The sequence below is a fragment of the Coptis chinensis genome, chromosome 2 (assembly GCF_015680905.1).
Source record: "Coptis chinensis isolate HL-2020 chromosome 2, ASM1568090v1, whole genome shotgun sequence".
Lineage (NCBI taxonomy): Eukaryota > Viridiplantae > Streptophyta > Magnoliopsida > Ranunculales > Ranunculaceae > Coptis > Coptis chinensis.
In genome coordinates this window covers 103,228,017-103,247,596 of record NC_141457.1, presented here as the reverse complement: position 1 = coordinate 103,247,596, position 19,580 = coordinate 103,228,017, and the positions used below count along the sequence as shown (strand labels likewise).

The 19,580-nt window shown below is 35.5% G+C and overlaps 2 protein-coding genes across 3 annotated transcripts; both read right to left on the bottom strand.

Annotated features, from left to right (window-relative positions):
- Window positions 1-372: 372 nt before the first annotated feature.
- LOC147519870 (SBP (S-ribonuclease binding protein) family protein) lies at window positions 373-1,731 on the bottom strand. 2 transcript variants are annotated; one of them, XM_086591405.1, is made up of 3 exons: window positions 1,159-1,725; window positions 1,030-1,074; window positions 373-931 (listed from the first exon to the last, which is right to left on the bottom strand). In XM_086591405.1, exons 1-3 carry the CDS (start codon window positions 1,333-1,335, stop codon window positions 413-415), a joined length of 741 nt encoding a protein of 246 aa, XP_086447531.1. In that variant the 5' UTR covers window positions 1,336-1,725; the 3' UTR covers window positions 373-412. The 2 variants fall into 2 exon arrangements, with proteins under 2 accessions (XP_086447531.1, XP_086447530.1); XM_086591404.1 differs by having other exon boundaries at window positions 1,030-1,731.
- Window positions 1,732-14,928: 13,197 nt separating this feature from the next.
- Window positions 14,929-18,268, bottom strand: LOC147519869 (ABC transporter B family member 9-like). The gene is made up of 8 exons (XM_086594200.1): window positions 18,254-18,268; window positions 18,148-18,200; window positions 17,851-17,962; window positions 17,740-17,786; window positions 16,652-16,880; window positions 16,265-16,528; window positions 15,910-16,173; window positions 14,929-15,743 (listed from the first exon to the last, which is right to left on the bottom strand). The coding sequence occupies exons 1-8, from the start codon at window positions 18,266-18,268 to the stop codon at window positions 15,099-15,101; spliced, it is 1,629 nt and encodes a 542-aa protein (XP_086450326.1). The 3' UTR covers window positions 14,929-15,098.
- Window positions 18,269-19,580: the final 1,312 nt, after the last annotated feature.

The window sequence follows — 19,580 nt, the reverse complement described above, 5'->3', positions numbered from 1 at the left end:
ATACAGAACACCTAAAAAGGTAACAAATGCAGAGCATAATTCACTCCACCCAGACCCCAAACCTTCTTTTCACCTAAAAGGCTTAAAAACCAACATGCATCTCCACTTTTTACTATTTTCAATTCAACCATATCACTTTTGCTTATTTCAGTCAACAGTACTCACATTTACGGATTTACCACACCTTTTTCATCTGCACGTTCAGGAATTGTAAATTTGTAATGACCATTTTCTATGAAAGAACCAATTTTACACAATGGGTATTTATGTTATTGTTCAATATGTGAAAGTTGATTGAGTTTTTCAATGAAGGAATCAGTAATCTGATAAGGTTTGTACTTTTGTTTAATTCATATGATAAAAGAAACAAAATTCTAAAATATAGTCTGGTGTTTCTTTCTAATTTGATTTCTCAAGACATGTAAACGTCAATACAAGCCTTCTTTACAGATTTACAAACAGGGCAAGAATCAAGTAAAGATTCACAAGACTTACATGAACAAAGATGTCTGCAAGGAAGAAAAAGAATACACGAATTTCTAGAATTACAAACTTTGCAAGTCATCTTGTTTCTTTCTTCCATAGCAGCAACTTTGGATACTCTGTAAGAAGGTTCACAGCAACATGATTCTGCATCTTCTGCACTACCAATACCAATAGCTAAACAAGAAGCATTCTCTTTGACTTGTTCAAGTGTATTGCTTAAAGCTATAGCCATTGACTCATTTTCTTTAGCTACTCTTTGCCATGCTTGATTCTCCATATCTACTTTTCTTATACAATCTTCTAACTCCATTGTTTTTCTTGATGCTTTTGCCAATTCTTCATCTTTCTGTCTCAATAAATTCTGTGTTTTGGATTCAAGTCTCTTCAACAATACCAACTGTTGCTGCTTTCTTTGTTCTTGCAAAGTTGCTCTTAATCTTTCATTCTGTTTAAGATAAAAACAAACAAGAAAAACATTAAAACTAAAACCAAAAATATGATCTTGAAGAAAACTCAATAAGATTACTATATATTGATTCTCACCTGTAAAGCAATGAATCTGTCAATCTCTTGCCTCTGCTTTTCGACCTGACAAGCTAATAAAGATTGAGAAAACCCCATTGAAGGTACATCACTATAACTATAACTATTACTATCTGTAGGATCAACAACCTGTCCTAAAACCTGATTATTTCTCTGCTGAAACTGAATCATTTCTTGATATTGTTGTAGTTGTTGAGAAGAAGAAGATTGATAAAACTCATTAAACCCACCACCACTCTCCATCCAATCTTGTGAAGCACCACCAAATAAGGAGAACCCAACCAAATGCTGAGCTTGAACAGCCATGTAAAAACAATCAGAACAAAGAAGACAACAAGAACAACTCTTTAAAGATTCTCCTGTGTAAAGGTTGAGAAATGAAAGGTTGTGTATGATAATATGGTTAGCTCAGAAAACCTGCATGACTTCTACAAATTTGGCCATTTGTTTCCCCATGCCATCTCTCTCTCTAGATAATGGATTCGGTTTTGTATGTGTGTGTTTTCGTTTATTTATATTCTCCAAAAAAAACAAAACAAATGGTGCTTTATATACGGCAACAAAAACGTACTACTTAAAAAGTCAAGAGTCCAAAATGAGACAACTGATTAAAATAGTTTCAAGTAATGAAATCAGATTTGGAACTAAATAAAGAAAAAATGTTGGCTTAGGATTCCCTCCTATCTTTTGTTAGGGAAATTTATTCAAATAAATGAGAGGTAGTAGTATTTAATGGGGAGAGAGAGAGAGAAAAAAAAGGTGGGACGAACGTACACACAGTCACACACGCAGTTTTTGTGACAAAACAATCGGTCAGAGATTTCAGAGCCGTTGTAGAAATCCAGTATTCAATATGATCTTAATGTGAAATAGTCAGAAGGATTTTAATAGTTTTGGAAAATTGGAGAGAGAAAAAATATGGGTGTGTGTGATGGGAAGGGGTCAGCATCAGATTGTGATTTAAATAAGGAGAGAGAGTGGGAGAGATGTCAGTTTGAGTAGGTGGTCATTGGGAAGAAGTGGACAATACGGTTTTTTTGTTTTTTTCTTCCACTTTTTACTTGTGCCATTTTTTACTAAAAAAAGCATTCCACGGACAAAAATAGACAAAAATAGCGATACGAAACGAAAAACCAAAGTTCCAAAAAAAGAGTGCGTGGTGCCACTTGCAACCCGGGATATAAAGTTTGATAAAATGGGATAGTTATATAAACTCCACTTAAAGTGACTCTAAAGTTACTCTACCACTAAATACAATGAATTAAAAATAAATTTTTGGTGGAGATGTTCTCCACACAATAGAGATCACCCTCACAAAAAATCAGTTAATTTAAAGATGTACAACCTCGTCAAAAATCATTTAGAATGTTATGAAATTATCCAACGGCTTAGAATTTTTTAATTTTATAACAACTTTTGACAAGGTTAAACATATTCAATTGAGCTGATTTTTTGTGGGAGTGTTCTCTATCATGTGATGTATACCTCTGTAAAAAATTAGCCGTCAATTCATCTTGTAAGTCCACTTTGGAGTCACTATAAGGTGGAGTTCATATAACCGTTCCCTTCATAAAAAGTTTGTGTACAGATAACTATTTGCTGTGGAGTGGCTGCCAAAAAAATTATATTACTATTTAAAAAAATTGTTATACTGATTGAAAATGGATTTAATTAAATAAAAATGTTTGTGGACAAATCTGTCAACAAATTCAGACTCATAAAATTTCCACTATAGGACCTCTGATCTCTTCAAAATCCTTGAGATGCGCTGTTCTGTGGATGTGTGCTTTATCTTCAGCCGATCCGATGGTCCAAACCATAAGCATAGTTCGGTACTTTGTCGGAATTCTGGAGTTTAGAAAAGCCATAATTCCACATGGAATTCAAATGAATCTGGATTATTTTCGGCCAAATTTTAAAATCAGTAAAGTTCTGCCCCGATATTAATATTTTGATGCCTTTTCGTATTTTTCTTAAATATGAAATATTTGGCGAAGTTCTAACATGTCAAGACCGGAATTGCACATACTGACTACAAATGCCAGTACGCCAAAGGTGTTTTTGAAACTCTAATGGCTCTAAAAAATTGAAATTCTAATACGTTCTAAAAATTTGACTCTATATTAATATTTCACTATTGTTGTTGTTTTGTTTTTTTTTTAATTGAGATATTTGGAATTGCAAACACGTAGCAACATCATAGTTTAGGATTTTGGAAGTGCCAAAATTCCAACAACTAGATAAACTAGAATTTTAGCCGAAATTCCAAACTAATTCGAGTAATTTTGAAAAAATTGTATTTTTCGACTCTTTTAAATTATTATTTCGATTTCTTCAAAAAATTGATATTTTTCATGGGATTCCGAAATTCCATTCAAAATCATGAACTATTAGCAAGAACATATGTATACGATTAATGGTCTGGAAGTATTTGGATGTGTTGTGTAAAGTGTGGACTATGGAGACATAGTGAAGAAACAAGGCCCAAAATATCGAATTTAGTGAATATTTTGGTGTATCCAAAAATTGATATATATTGAATATATTAATATTTTTTTTATGACCAGTCCAAACTATTTAAAATATCGAAATATTAAAAATACCGATCAAAAAATATTGTAAAATATCGGAAATATCATATATTTATATTAAAAAATGGTTAAAAAATCAAATGATATATATCATAAATATCGGTTATATCGGTGATATAAAATTTTATATCGAAAATTCTAATATATATAAAAAAAATCCATATTTAATAGATATATATCAAATATATCAATAAATAGATATATATCAGATATATCGATATCGGTGTAAAAAAATAATATATATCAACTATATATCGGATATATAAGTGATATTTTGGGCCTTGAAGAAGTGAAAGACTGAAGAGTGACAAAAGTTAGTAAAAGTTGTACAACAACGCGTACGACATGCATGATCTGATGGTTACAATTGACCGACTGGAAGACGTAGACGGAGTGGTGGTCGTTTCATACTGGGGTTGGAAATGGTCGTACCGGATTCTTGGAAACGTAAAGCTGAATTAGCTTCAGAAAAAGATACACAAGATCACAATGCGATCATTTTCATACGCTAGCAACTGCATGTGTAACATCGAAGGTAGGAAGAATCAAAATTTGGTGTAGATGCCCTTCAAATCATGCCACGAGTGTCTATTTTTGGGCCCTACAAGAAATTTGGGTTCCATTTCATTTTTGCATTAAGAAATTTTTATATAAAAATATCATTTCCTCGTCAAATCGTGTGTGGGAAAAAAAATGGAAAAGCTGTGAATAATTTCCTCGTCAAAGTGATTGTGCCAATGACTCACATTGGAGTATTGGACATTGTTTTATCGTAGTCATGGCTCATTCATTACGTAATACTAGCAAGTTGCACGTGCTTTGCACGATGATGATAAGGAATACATATATTGGAGGGTATGTGATAATGTTAAAAAAAAAACATTGAAGTGTATGTGATTATGGCGAACTTGTGAACTATCACAACTTTACTAATTGATAAGGACATTGTAATAACTGATAACAAAATATAACCTGGATATATAAATTTTGTAAGAGATTCTGTTTACATTTACAGAGTGGGTGACCACCACTGAAATAATTTTATAGTCTGTCACATGGCTCTAGCGAAGGTTATGTCACTGATGCTAACAGTTATACGTGAGGATCTGAAAATGCATAATTTAATGCTTCTTAACATCGAAGGCAACAGCAGACAGAAGACCTTATGGAGGTTTTTTTTAATCTTGTAACTGAATTTACCATGTCTGGAAACTTCTTGTATTTCGTTCACCATTCCGACTATATATCTCAACATAACCATTTTCCTGTATTTGAGCATGTTCACCGCCATACTTATATTCACATATACTTATATTCACATGTGAATTTTGTACCTTGGAACTTTTCAAGAATTTGAGAGATTCCTTTAATTGGTTTCGATAGTAGAGATCCAATAAGGACACAATGAGTAAACCTACATGACTCTGAGAGCTTCAAAACACCACTTTATAGAAGAGCAGGAATGATGCTATCAAAGTTTGGAAATTATGAGTACACTTTCTTTACAATCTCTGCAACTTCTTCAGGAGAAGACTTAAAATGAAGTTGTGAAGGAGGTCGATTTTCAGAATAAACAGTTGCTTGGCCTAAAACAACTTAGACAGTTTGCTCCCCTAAGTCGATCCCCAGCTTTGACAGAAGTAGACAAATTATATACTGTGGTCCACAATCTGTACCAGATTTAAGAAGTCTCTCGATCTGGCTTTTTTTCTTTACTTTACTATATTTCCCAGATTCAATGGCAATGGTGGGAAATTTATTCAAAATTTTGACAACAGTTAATGGAGCAGACTTGTAATTGAATCACTCAAGCTGTGACGAACAACTTTCCTTGACAAAACCACTTAAATCGCGATATTTCTTGACTTTGATAAAAGAAGGCTTACGGATACCAAGCTCTTATTTAATGTGCTTCTCTGAAATCTTGTAAGTTTTATTTACTGCCTTATTGATAAGATCAGACTCACCGATGCCAAGCTCTACACCCAAAAAAGAAGTGGCAATCTTGTTACTCGAAAGGTAAACAACAGCTGTCAGATAATTCGGCGTGGTAGTAATGACAATCCGAAAAGCAATACAAAGAATTTCAATCATCTTCGTTCAACTTGATTTATTTATTATCATATAGCAAATCGAAAACCCGAGCAAGAAACAAAAACAACACTAAGTCTCCCTCATTCCAGAATGCAGCAGAATTAGTATTGAAATCTACAGGATTTTTCTCCAACTGAATGATACTTTGTCCAATCCTTTCCTGTTCAATATTGAGTTAATGCATGAGGTTCATTTTTAGAAGGCCTTGGAATGGTGGAATTTTTAGGTTTATGGTTGTCTAACTTTGGTCTCTTGGATGATGGTGAAGAAGTATGGGATGATGGTTGTTTACGTGCTCGAGCTAGAACATCAGCCATGAGAACAACATTAGGATTAACAGAAGACATCGTAGCCTCAAGAGAAGTCACAATGCAAAGCAAAGGTGCTGATGCAGACCTACAATGCAAACCCAGATGGAAACATGGAAGGTTACGTTGGTATAGCGAAAAAAAAAAAAAAATCCATGTTGTCCAGATGTCAAATTACCTGTAATAGAGGTAGATCTCGTAAAATTATGTCGAATTTAATAGACTTTTACGCTAAAAATTATTAAAACAATCAAAATCAAACAAAAGGGAACGAATTGAAGACGATGATTTGGTGTGAAGAACAGCTACTTTCATAATCTGTTTTCACAAACACTTAAAATCCTATTTGAAAGCCATTTGAAAAGGTGATATGGATAGATACAATCTATTGTCACATCATCCATATAAACTATCAATACCACATTCATGTAAAACGGTTCACCCAAAACAGAAAAAGAAATAGTAAAAATTTGTCCAACATCGACCACAGATCTACTATGAATAAAGGATGGTAGCGTGTTTGTTTGAGAAAAAATAAAATAAAATACTGATTACCAAATACTTCCTTATATTCTCCGTCATTTTACCTAACTACCTAAGTAAGTCAAATTGATTGCACAATCTACTACAGCATTACCATTTTACAAAATACCTTTTTATCATTTTTTTGTACAAAATACCTCCAACCGTATAGCAATTTGATGTGCATTCCATAGCTAGTTAATTCACATTAAAGTTGAATAAATAAACAAAATAAATGGCGCGGAGGAATAATGGTTACCTTAAGATTCGAAAGCAAGTGAGGAATTTGATTTGATCGAGTCTAAATGTAGTTGACATGTGATACTGCATAAAAATAGGTGCTACTTGTGACACGATCTATGTGTCCCATCAATATAAGTTGGTCCATCTAACTGAGTTAAATGCGCGACTTCACTCCATCAAAACTGAACCTTGGGTCCAAATAGCCCGAAACAGGAATGCCTTAACAATTCAAACCCCTCACCCATATGAACCATTTCAGTTTAGAGATGAGTTTGGCTGGCTTAGTTTCATATATAAATGTTACCAAAAACTGTGTGCACATAGTTCTCCACACAATTTTGATTTCTAAAATTTTACATAAATAACAACAAATTTATACAATAGCCAAAAATCATTTTCTTACGGTAACTTCAATCTATAGTTACACTAAAGCCCACAAAAATATAAACAATACTTCATGTAACTTTGGTTCTTTGTGCAAAAATATCAAGTTATGTGTTAAGGCTCTTAACATATAGATGAAAACCACCCTCCAAACAAAAGATGCAAGTAGTCAAGTACACTATTCTAAAGTTTAAATGTATTAGTAAACCTAGTTTTCATTATTCCAAGCATGGAAAAGTTGGAGAGAGAAATCATAGAAAAATTGGAGAGAAGGAGAAGAAGATAGTCGATTCAAATCGGGCTATATATTTGAAACCACTTGAGAAGTACATAAACTAATGCCCTTTTACTTTCAAGAATGCCAAAGTCCTTACACATACCATTAAATATCAATCAATATGTGAATCATTAATTTTTTTTTCTAATCAATAAGAATCAATCACAAAAATAGATTAGATTCTATTAATAAGTACGTAATAACGATGAACACCGCTAGTATATATATGAAGTGAGCAAAGAAAACTGAAAAGTATAAAATACGGTATAAAGGTGTGCAATAGAAAAGTATACTTGTATGAATTTCATGCATAACGTAGATTGAGAGTGTAAATTGATATTATATGGAATGACCTTTAATATTATATAAATTGAGCAACAACCTCTTCATTAAGTGAGGGATACAAACATTGTCCAATCAGTTATGTATTGCCTTCATAGAAATCTCTATGGCCCTTACTGGTAAGCACACATTTGTCTCTTATGCTACTACTTTTCGCTGTCGCGTCTTGTTCAGTTCTCAATGCCACAATAAAAGTGAAAAGTGGTATCGAGAACTGAGAACCTAAAAGACTTGTTCGAGTTCTTAGTGGGCACTTTTCAATCAGGTTCTCACTTTGTATGCGTCTTAAACAAAGCTAGAGCACAATCCTTAAATTACCTAATTTTAAGAGAAGTAAATAACAACTAAGAAAACAAAACAACCCAAGAAAACAACAACTCAAGAAAGTTTTGAAGAAGGGGCAGCTCCCATAGCTTTTCGGGTTGGGGACTTAAAACTAAAAAGTTTTCGCTCAATCAAGAAAATACAGTTGATAACAATAGTTTACAATCAGACTTTTAAGCCATCAACCTTCCTTTAGAGGCCTCCTTCCAACCAACCCCTCATTCCAATCTCAACCAAAAACATATGAAAATCACCCCTTCTTGAAAATAATATCAAAATGCTCTCATAAATATATATTCTCAACACTAAAATCTGAACCAGATTTACAAACCGAAAGATGGATAACAACAACTTGGGTTAACAGGGGCATGTAGTGATTTCAAATCATGTCAATTAGTCGAATTTAAGCTCCTACTTCATGAACTATAAAAGAAATGTATAAAAATAAACCACATAAAGTCTCCCAATCCCCACTTCAAATACTGAACTAACTTTGTATCACCAAGAAATACATGTGTTTCTAACTTCATTACATTTCTCTTTATGGAAAAACATAAACTAACAACACGGTTCAAAGCGCTAAATCTTTAATACCTTAATCAAGCAGGTGTATTTTAGAACCATTCTCACTCATGGGGTGCATATCCTTATAGAGAAAAATAGCTTCAATATCCTCATTAGTTCATATCAAAGCCATCCAACATAATAACAATCACCAAACACAATCCACCAAATATAAATATCTCATTGTTCCCTTAAAAATAGTCAATAATTCTTTCCTAACCTTTTCTTTTCTACTGCTACAGTAAAACTTTTCTAGCGTGTCTTAGAAGAATATGTTAGTGTAACCAGTAACTTGGCCCACAACCAGTAGCCTTCCCCCTAAATGTTAAGTTCTCGACTTAACCGAATAAACTAAAATCCAAAATTGTTTTGACTCCTCAAAATAAGAAAATGTGCAAACAAACATGTGATAAAAGAGCAATTCATTACACCTAATTTTGTGGCTACTCATGTCAGAATCACAGTATATAACTTAGCTTAAAGAACAATCACAACCAAATAAGGTATATTAATCACCAGAACTAACAAAATTCTAATAGTACCTCCATTGTTGTTGTTTTTTTCATCTATATGGTTTTTTATCTCCTCAAACAATACTTGAAAATCTCAGCCATTCCTTGACTGAGATGAGTCTAGGACATATACATGAAAAACTAAGCTCATATACATGGAAAACTCCAAGACCAAGTTGAAATGAAATGTTTGTCTAAGAACAATTAACAATAAACAAATAACACAAACATGCAAGAGATGAATGATTAGTTTGATATTGTGACAGAAGCCATACACACATATTTAGCTCAAACATTGAGAACTGGCCAAGATGCATTTAAGCTCACTATAGTCACTTAAGTTTCTTCATATCTTCTAAGATGTGATGCATACATATACAATGAACCAATAGATAAAGGACTATAACAAAATCAGATTGTACCAGTTGAGTTCTTCTTGAACTTCATTATGCGTATGTCTTTGTCCAATGACGATCAAACCATAGAATCCATAGTTCCATACTGGAAGCCATCTGATATAACAAATAGTGAAAAACATAGTTTAGTATCATAGTATCATTGCTTGAGTTTAAGGTCTAACCATCCTATTGAAAGCAAGGTATCACCATGGCACATTGCTGAAAATCTACACAAAAGCAAACACAATTAACACCAAGAGGTTATCAATCAAAAGATTAAAAAATCCAAAAACCACCATATGGAAATCAAATAAGCAAATGACATGAAACAAAATAAGTTCAGGACTAACTTGAAAAGGGTATTGAGCGATTTTGATGAGGGCCCTCCAGAGTTAACTTGCTGTTGTTCCTAATAGTCAAGAAAGGACTAATCATCACAATTCAAACCACAAAGCACTTCAACGAATATGAGTTGCTGATGCGAGAAATAACTTTCATTTTATGGGTACAAAATCTGTTGAATTGGAAGAACTTGCCACAACAGATAGTGAATTGGTTAAGATGTTACTGTTCGAGTGACGACAAAATAAAGCCAAATGCGTCAAAGTAATATAAAAAGAATGAAAAATGGGTTGTTCGAATTAGTAATATATTGAATCATGAAAGAAAACTGAAAAAGAATAGAAAAAAGCTTAGGAGGAAAATACTTTACCTTTTGAAAAAAATAAAATGGCAATAAAATCGGCAATGGAGAGATTGAGGAGTCGAGAGATGGGAGATTTTGGCTTTAACAGGCGAGAAGAAATAATATTTGGATTTCCAACCCTTCGTTTTCATATTCTTTTAACGTCTACCACTGACAAATAATTTCACCTAAGAGTACAGTAGACAATGCAATGCTACAGCGAAGAACTGCTATCTCTGCCGCCAGCAAAGCAAACAATGTTTCTGAAGGCTGATTTTGATGCTGACCTCGGACACGCCCCTTAACTTGGCCATGACCACCTCCTATCCGGGTACCTTCCATTTTCGCCATAATGTCATGCAGCATCGGACAATTGAGTTTGGTTGAACACATTTTAATGACAATCTGAGGCAGAAGCATCTGACCTATTGCATCTAAAAGCGGTAAGCAGAATATTTAGCAACCTTTCTAAACCATGCAGAAAATTAGCCAACCCACTTATCAGGAAACTATATAGCACTAATATGTAATAAATTCATTATAAATCTTTTATTAAATGTACAAATTATTCTTAGGAGCTTGCTCTCTCAGTTTACACACAATGCATAAGCGGTAAAGCGGAGAACCTGACAGCTGTGCAATTATGTGCTAATTTGACTTTGTAACATTGTCACAGTAGCAAAATGTAAGGGTGGAAGGAAAATGGTGTGTAGCATAAGAATACGCCTTCGCCTATGTCCGGTAATCGCTCTTTGATCGCCAGAGTTGCGGCTCTATACCATCTTTGCCACAGCCATGGCTCCGGGATCCGAATGCGAAGCAAGGATTTCAAGAGATCATCTAACCATCGATGAGAGCACCTTAGGTTGCCCGACATACATCCCAAGTTTTTCGTAAATTTCCGGGTTGTATGACATACATTCCGAGGGTTTCATAGGCGGGTTTATCGATCCAAATGGTTGGTGGGCGTGGTGGTTGACCCACATCTTGAATGCATATGTTGTTGGCTTGGTGAAAATAGAGTATTAGGCTTCCTTAGTGGCCCCGCAGTCTTTGGTATGTTGGACCATCTTTGATTGTCAAAGACGACTTTCCCCGTCTGTAAGTGGTATTGTTCTTGATAATCGATACCTCTTTTGTGCTCTGAAATTCTGTTTTTCCACATTTCATTGTAAGAAGGTGCTGATCTAGAATTAACAATTGTACCTCTAGGATTGCTAAAGTTCCCATGGAAATAATTTTGATCCCGACCATATCCTCTTTCATATCCCTCGAAGGTCCTGGCTGCCTAGGCCTGTCCCCTTTGTATGGTTGTTTGGAACATGATACCGATTCAACTTGGATAATCCAACAACACGGATGTACCGGGTTTCATTTGGAGTGTGTTCCCCGAAAGACCCTATGAGACGATCTCCTAAATGAGGTCCGTAGATAGCTCCCGACACTTTATGCGGCTCGAAAAGCGAGATACATAAATGTGGCATTCAATTAATAGTGATTAAATCTAGTGAACCAGTGTATAATGTACAATAATGGGTTAGTCAACTTAATCACCATTGGAAACTCAATATGTCCAGAATATGACAACACGAAATCAGATCGTACCAATATCTAACAGTGTTTTGATTGTATGGGAGAATTTTCAATGGTAAACCCGACTTTGTAATATGAAAATATTCGAGCTAGGAGAATCCTGATTTTTCACTTGCTCCAGTTCTCTAATGGAAGTACCGAGGCAGGGGAGTTACGATACATACACTTACTATCACATGGAAAAGTCCCCATTACAAAAGAGATTTATCCATCCCAATCATTTTCTGAAGCACCCACCCAAATCCCCATGGCTATCTCAAAGTATCTTTCAGATGAAAGGAATGGCCAACTTAACCAGTTTATCATACTGACCAGGTGGACTCACCCAACAATTTATCTTTAGCAAAATCCCTCGATTCTGTTCTTCTTCACAAAGTTTACAGAGTTTATCAATTAGTGGTAGAGAGTTTCTCAATCTTTTTCTAATTTTCTCTTTACACTTTTATTAAAACTAATTACTTTTGTTTCTCTACATTTTTTTTAATTTCTTCCCTTGTTCTCATTGTGGTTTCTTTTGAGGGGAAGTTCTTGGTGTGTAAAGAAATATAATATATAAGGTATTGAATAGAGTACACATAAAGTGGGTTAAACAATTTTTTCAAATATTTGATATAAATGAGAGTTTTCTTTAGATATGTTTTGGAACCAAACTAACCGATGAACCGACCTGAAATTTTTGGTTAAGTTTGGATACCTGAAATTGTGACCCCACTCTGAAATGCAATGTGCTTCATCAACAGCCAACAAACAGATTTCGTTGTAACAAATTAGACCAAAACCCACAATACCGTATGAAAAAAGAATAAATATTACATTTAAATGAATCTTGGCTACCGGCATGTAATAGAATAAATTCAAGTCATAAAGCAACATAAATCTTACTTGAGTAAACTACCAGTAGAGACTAAAATCATACTAATATTTGCTTGATGGTCAATTGCATATGATTTTAGTACAATCAAATTATTGAAAAAGGGGAAAATATAAGTTTTGTTTTACCTTTCCTCTGCCTTCCTTTTGCCCATAGCACTGGAATTATTCGGATTTACAGTTTCACACAAAGTGATCAACTCACATGTTCTTTACCGAAACAAAAAATCAACTCACCTGTTGAGTCTCCTACTTTGACATTGGTTTCAACTTTCAAGTGTTCTAATTATGGGCCAGAAACCTCTCCAACTTATAAGCAAATGTTGTACAAATGTAAGTTCACGATTCATAATCTGCTTTTACCAGGAAGCCCAACTTGTTGAGGCCTTAAGGGACGTAAATAGTGGGAAACACTCGACAAAGAAGAGTGCAAAAATCTTTGGTCACCCGTGAGTGCACTCGAAAGTAAATGAGTCACACTTGGGGATGCACTTTCTTTGAAGCCTTTTCCTAAATTTTTTGTGCTCTTCTTTGTTGTGAATCACCCGACTTTGCTCCTTTTCTAGATAAGACATATACAATGACCATTGCTGCTCGGTGATATTCTGGGCATTCATGACATGCCACAGCCACCACTGATGAGCCTCATACATCTGCCTCATTTGTACATTAGACATCCACTGAACTTTGCAAAAGATAACGTTGTTTTCTTCGTTCACAAGTCCTCAGCAGTCGTCGTTGGTGTGCAATAGAATGACGATCTTTCCGGTCGCCTCGGGCAACTGTAAGTGTGATGGTGATTGTTTGTCGATTATTAAATGGTGCATGCACTGCACTGTTGTGACCTACACTTACGTTCTCTTGACGGAAATTCCATTTGCCCTGCTTTCGAACTTATTTCCTTTTCCGCTTCAACTTGTCTCTGTTGATGCGCATTACTTCTATGCCCCCCGTAAGGTTTTAAGTTCTTGGGTCATATGCACCGGGCGGCGAACAATTACACCGCTTTCCACGCAATCGCTGGTTTAACTCTTCATTATTTACTTTCGGGGACTCGGTAGCATGCTTGTATACTGACTTTTTATGTTCCTTTGGACCTTTTTTGCAACAAAAAATGGATCTGCAACTTTGGATGAAGTACGCCACAATTTAGCAATACAAATTTGAGGTAATGTATAGAACTCTATTCGAAAAAAATTCATAACTTTGACCCATAATAAGTATAATGTAAACTACCTAAACAATTAATATTTTCTTCGATTACAATCACAAAGAGAACTGATCTTTCAAACGAAAGCTAGAATTTTAAAAAATGAGAAAATCACACTGGACAAAGATTATCTAAGAGCCTACACACATTGATAACAGTTGGCACAGCCCAATATAATACAAGCACATAATTCATGCCACTATAGTACAGAAAATAAGCTGCTGATATATGCATGAGAATTACTCTCAATTTAAACAGAGCAGGGGAAGACAAAGATGAATGGTGCACAATGGCAGTTTTAAACTCAACACTCCACTGACACTTTACACCAAAAAGATTTATGCAGTCTCTGTCCAACTTGACAATTGCATATTCCCCAAAACAACAAAAAATTTCTAAGCTTAACATGCTTATCTAATGTTTGAAATTTGTCATACATTCTGAATGGTGTACGTGGCACTTTATATATGTGTACAGGCCTTTCTAGATGAGTGGCATATCAAGTAGGCAGTCGAGTGAAGCTCTAAAGCTCCACGTACTCAAAGGATGGACGACGGATACATAAAGCTCCAAGACATTATATTACAACAAACCCACCATGCATATTAAATATCGATAGGTCTGCGAAAACTATTTATCAAAGAAAAGATCGAGTAGCCCACAAATAACAATAATTAGAAACAATTATATTTGGCGTTAAAATTGAATTAGACACGCCAATATCTAATAGAATTGAAATAAAAATAGACTCTGGAATGACCACATGGCTAAAATTTCAACAAAAAGGATTCTCTTTTCTATTTTGGTTAAAGAAAACACTTTAATGACGAAGAAAGGATTAATGGACTACCTGGCTAAGCTAGCACCAGTGAGCTGAAAGCTTGAAAGCAATGCTCGACAAACTTTATGCAGCTACACCTGCAGCGAGGGCATCACATGGATTAAGAACATAAAATGGCTATTGAGTAGATAAGGCCTAACCAGGGTGAATGTTGCTTTTGCTTTTGATATCCTAATCATCATATCATTGTTATTTCACTAAGGGACAGTATTATCATTTATCAGCAATCAATACAACAACATAGAGTGATAGCCATTTTATGTTCTTAATCCATGTGACTGCTGTGTTCACTGAACTTTTTTTTTTCTTTACTATGAGGAACTCATATGGAGTGCTACAAGAGAAGCATAAACTCCATTCGTGATTTTTAGTAGTGTCTCATGTCTTCCTCTCTCAGCAATGACACCACTTTTTACTACTGCAATTACGTCAGCGCCTTTGATTGTGGATAGACGATGAGCAACAACAATAGTAGTTCTGTTAACCATAACTCTGTCCAATGCATCTTGTACTACTCGCTCTGATTCTGCATCCAATGCACTTGTTGCTTCATCCAGCAGAAGGATCTTGGGATCCTTAAGTATGGCTCTTGCTATGGCAATCCGCTGCTTTTGTCCACCTGACAACTGCACCCCTCTCTCCCCAACCGAAGTATCGTATCCTTGTGGCAATCCTGATATGAAGTTATGTGCATTAGCTGCCTTTGTGGCAGCAATTATTTCTTCTTCACTTGCACCTCCTTGCTTTCCATAGGATATGTTTGTACGAATTGTCTCATTGAAGAGTATAGGCTCTTGGCTTACCAGTCCCATTTGTTGCCTCAACCAGTTTAGCTTTAACTTCTGGATTTCCACGCCATCCAAAGTTATGCGACCAGAATCAGGATCATAGAACCTCTCTAGTAGGCTTATAACTGTTGATTTCCCACTACCACTCTCTCCTACAAGAGCAACAGTCTACAAAAATAGGAAGAATCACACTATCAGCGGCGAAGAGAAAAGAACCGAAGTAGCAACTTAACATTCATAAATAAATTATAAAAAGAGCGAGAAGAAACAGTAAATATTGTAAGGTTGACGAATTCTGCAAAAATGATCACTTGACATAGGGACATAGGATTACCTTTCCGGAGGGTATGCTTAAACACAAGCCTCTGAAGATGTGAACATCTGGACGTGTAGGGTATTTAAAGCTGATATGCTCCAACTCAATGTCACCCCTCACACTCGTTAGTGTCGTACCCTCATCTCTGCTTGAATCGATCTTCGAATTCCTGTCTAGAATCTTGAAAATAGAAGCAGCAGAATCCTTGGCCTTGGTAGTATCTTGAGCCAGTGCACTGCTCTGTGAAACTCCTGCTGCTGAAATTGTCAAAGCAAAGAAAACCTGCAAACAGATGGCAACTAATTAGCAAAAATACTATAAATAAATGAAAATTGAAGGTGGTTAAACAATAAATAAATGAAACATAATTTACCCTGAAAACTTCTGCAAAAGTCGCTTTCCCATGTTTCACAAGCTGAGCTCCAGCAAAAAATATAAGAGCATTTGTGCAAAAAACAATAAAAAGGAGGCCATAGCCTAAACCACTGATTAATCCTTGCCGAACTCCACTTTTGATTGGAGCATCGCATTTGTTATGGTAAAGTTCCATCGTTCTTTGCTCTGCACAGAAGGAAGCAACAGTTCGAATACTACCCACGGCATCGTTTGCAACTTGACTTGCTTCTTCATACTTCTTCTAAAAAATGTGTTACAAGTTAATGTAAAGTGATTTAGGAAGATAGAGCAAAAAAATTATTTCCTTAAGCGAAAACTTATTTCAGATAAGATATGCTTCTCTACTTGTCGAGGACAGACTGACCTTTGCATCTGCACTGAAACCCTTTAATGACTTCATTTGTGCATATCCTTGCAGGCCCAGAAATGGCAACAAAAGCAGAACTAAAATTGCAAGCATCCAATTAGCTGTGAATGCTATTACAATTCCTGCGACGGCTGTGAAGCCACTCTGAACCATCAGGGCCAAGAAATCTCCTACAAGACTCCGGACTGTCGAAGCATCAGCAGATAACCGTGCACCAATTGCCCCACTGCAACAAGAAGATAACCATAAATAAACTGAGAAAGTAAAAATGCCCGGTCACTAGGGGTTTAATCTTCTTAGCATGGTGATGATTATGACATGGTGAGCTTTGTGCCGCTCGACTTGAGGAAGTAAAGCAGGTAGTCTGTCTCTCTACACAGCTTTCGTATATGGATTTATCAATTAGGTTCCTCTGAAGATCAGACGCCACCATCTTTATATAGTTTCAGACCTTCATTATTGGTTTTTCGTGTGCGTGCATTCACCTTACAAAAAAAAATTAAACTCTTCAAGAGGTTAAACGCTTGAGCCGACTGTTCAGTTCAAAGCAAGGTCAAGTCTGACATTGCCCACGAGGGGCGTCAGTGTACCCCACCTACACTGTTATTTTGTTACTATGCGACTGATTTTAGGACATATTCGAATCATTGATTCCAATGTCCATATTCCATATATTAGTAATGAACTGAAATTCTAATACAAATTTAAATTGCTTGATAATATTGATTTCATAATTGTAAGGAGATAATACCAATTACCAATCCCAAACAGCATGTGCCATCATCCACAAATCTCCCCTAACACGCTTAGGCAACCTACACACCAATGACTTGTACTCAGGCGACCTACTCTCCTCCACACTAAGGACCTATAGTCAAGGGACCTAGAAGATGTATGTCCAAGATGTCCAAAAGGACACCAGCAATAAATGAAACGATGAAAAGAAATAAAAGTAAATGTTCTAATCAATTAAATCAAAGATCATAACAGTCGAGCATTCCAATATAGAGCCAACTTGGTATTCATATGTTGAAAGACCAAAAATCCAATGAAAAAATAGAAAAAATTTAGGCAGAAGACCATACATTTGCAATGAGAAGTTGCAAATTGCACTTGATGAGACAGCTCTACCCTGAAATTGGAACAATCCATGCAATGAATATTCGAAGTGTAGACCGTAAAAAAGGACCACCTACATTAGCAGCAACAGTGGTAATATTTGAGGAAGACATACCACCCTCTATATACTTCCTTATCATTTCCTGATCTTCCCATCCAAGTGAGTTTATGCCTTGAACATCATCAAGGCTGAGATTATAATACAGGGCAAAGTCAATTACATAAAGGACAATCAGCATGGAAATCCCATTTATTCATTTTATTTTTAAATAGAGATTCCTACTTAATTGGAAATCACTGCAAATTATACTTACGATTTGATCTGGTTTGCCTGACCCCTTTGTGCAGCCAAACGAAGTGAATGTTCAATCTACAGGCAGCCTGTCAAGAGGGCTCCGTCGTACTCTGCTTTAGACCCAATATTTTCCTGCACATATTGAAGTGTTGTTACATTAGATAAACATTTGAAAGTTTGAATACTTGGTCATTCAGCATGACAATTAGTGGGTATAGAAATGCAGATGCCCAGTGAAAAAGTATGGGGTACCTTAAGTTTCTGATAGCAAGTTTCGAGCTCATCGTTTACCAAAATTTGATCAAAGAGACCTGAAGACTTCCCTTCCTCAAGTTCTGCTATTGCATTCCGCAGTCGTTTTTGGACTTGTTCTTCTGTTTCAGTTCCCCTATTAATCCAAATAATATTTTAGTTGCACAGGCATATCCTAAGGCCTCAACACAAAAGTCTTGGGCTTTTGCTGTGTATAGTTACCGTGCTCGGAGTCGCATCTCAAGCTCCTCAAATGACGGTGGACAGACAAAGATATATATTGCTTCAAGAGAATTAGCACGGACAGACCTGGCGCCTTGAACAATCAAGAAATAGAGTTACGAATTTCCATGTTTTCACACTGCACAACCCCACAAAAGTTTCTTGATTAATACAACGTGGCCTCTGTCATAAACTCACTCCACAGTCGATATTATTCTTTGAAAGTAGCTTGTGTTTCAGTCATTAATTCATTATACCATAATACTGAATGTTGTCTCTTTACAGAACAATTTGGCTTTCTGTTGGTATTGATATTAGAACAAAGTGAATTGGCTATATCAATTGGGAGAGATAGATGTAGAAGAAGTGGGGGTTTTGTTTTGTTGGTAAAAAAAGGATGAGAAACAGTAGAGATGGGAGAGAAGGGAGAAGAGACTGTTCGTATTAGCTGATTAATTACAACTCTTATTAAAGAACCCAATTATTACTAATAATTAATAAATGACATTTATAACAATGCGTACAATTGAGCATTGCGTGGATTTGGTTTTAGAATATATTCCCACATGAAAAGACTAATTGACCCTATTTAAAGGTGTTAAGCAATTATTTTATTTAAGGACAAAATTGGCACTGAAAATTATAAACACACCAAAAGACAAAGTAGTCCTCATTAATAAATAGGTAGGCATATGATTTTATTATTCATTAAGGGCATTATACGTCAGAAAAAGTCCCGGATGAATTTAAGAGCCCACGATCATTATAGGCTATACTAGTAGTAGAGATATATATATATACAGGTATTATAACTTTGTACATGCAACGTTACCCTATCAATGTGGAATATGGCTTTGTTTCTTTAAGCGTTATGCGCGCGCTTTGCAAGGTCCAAAGTTTGCTTGATAGAGGAAAGTCGAGTCAGATTGATAACACCATGACAAAATACAGTCAAGCACTGACTTCGATCCATTACTCGTTAATCAATGTCCCATGTTAGCGCATTTACTAAAACTCAATTATTGGCCTAATTGAATG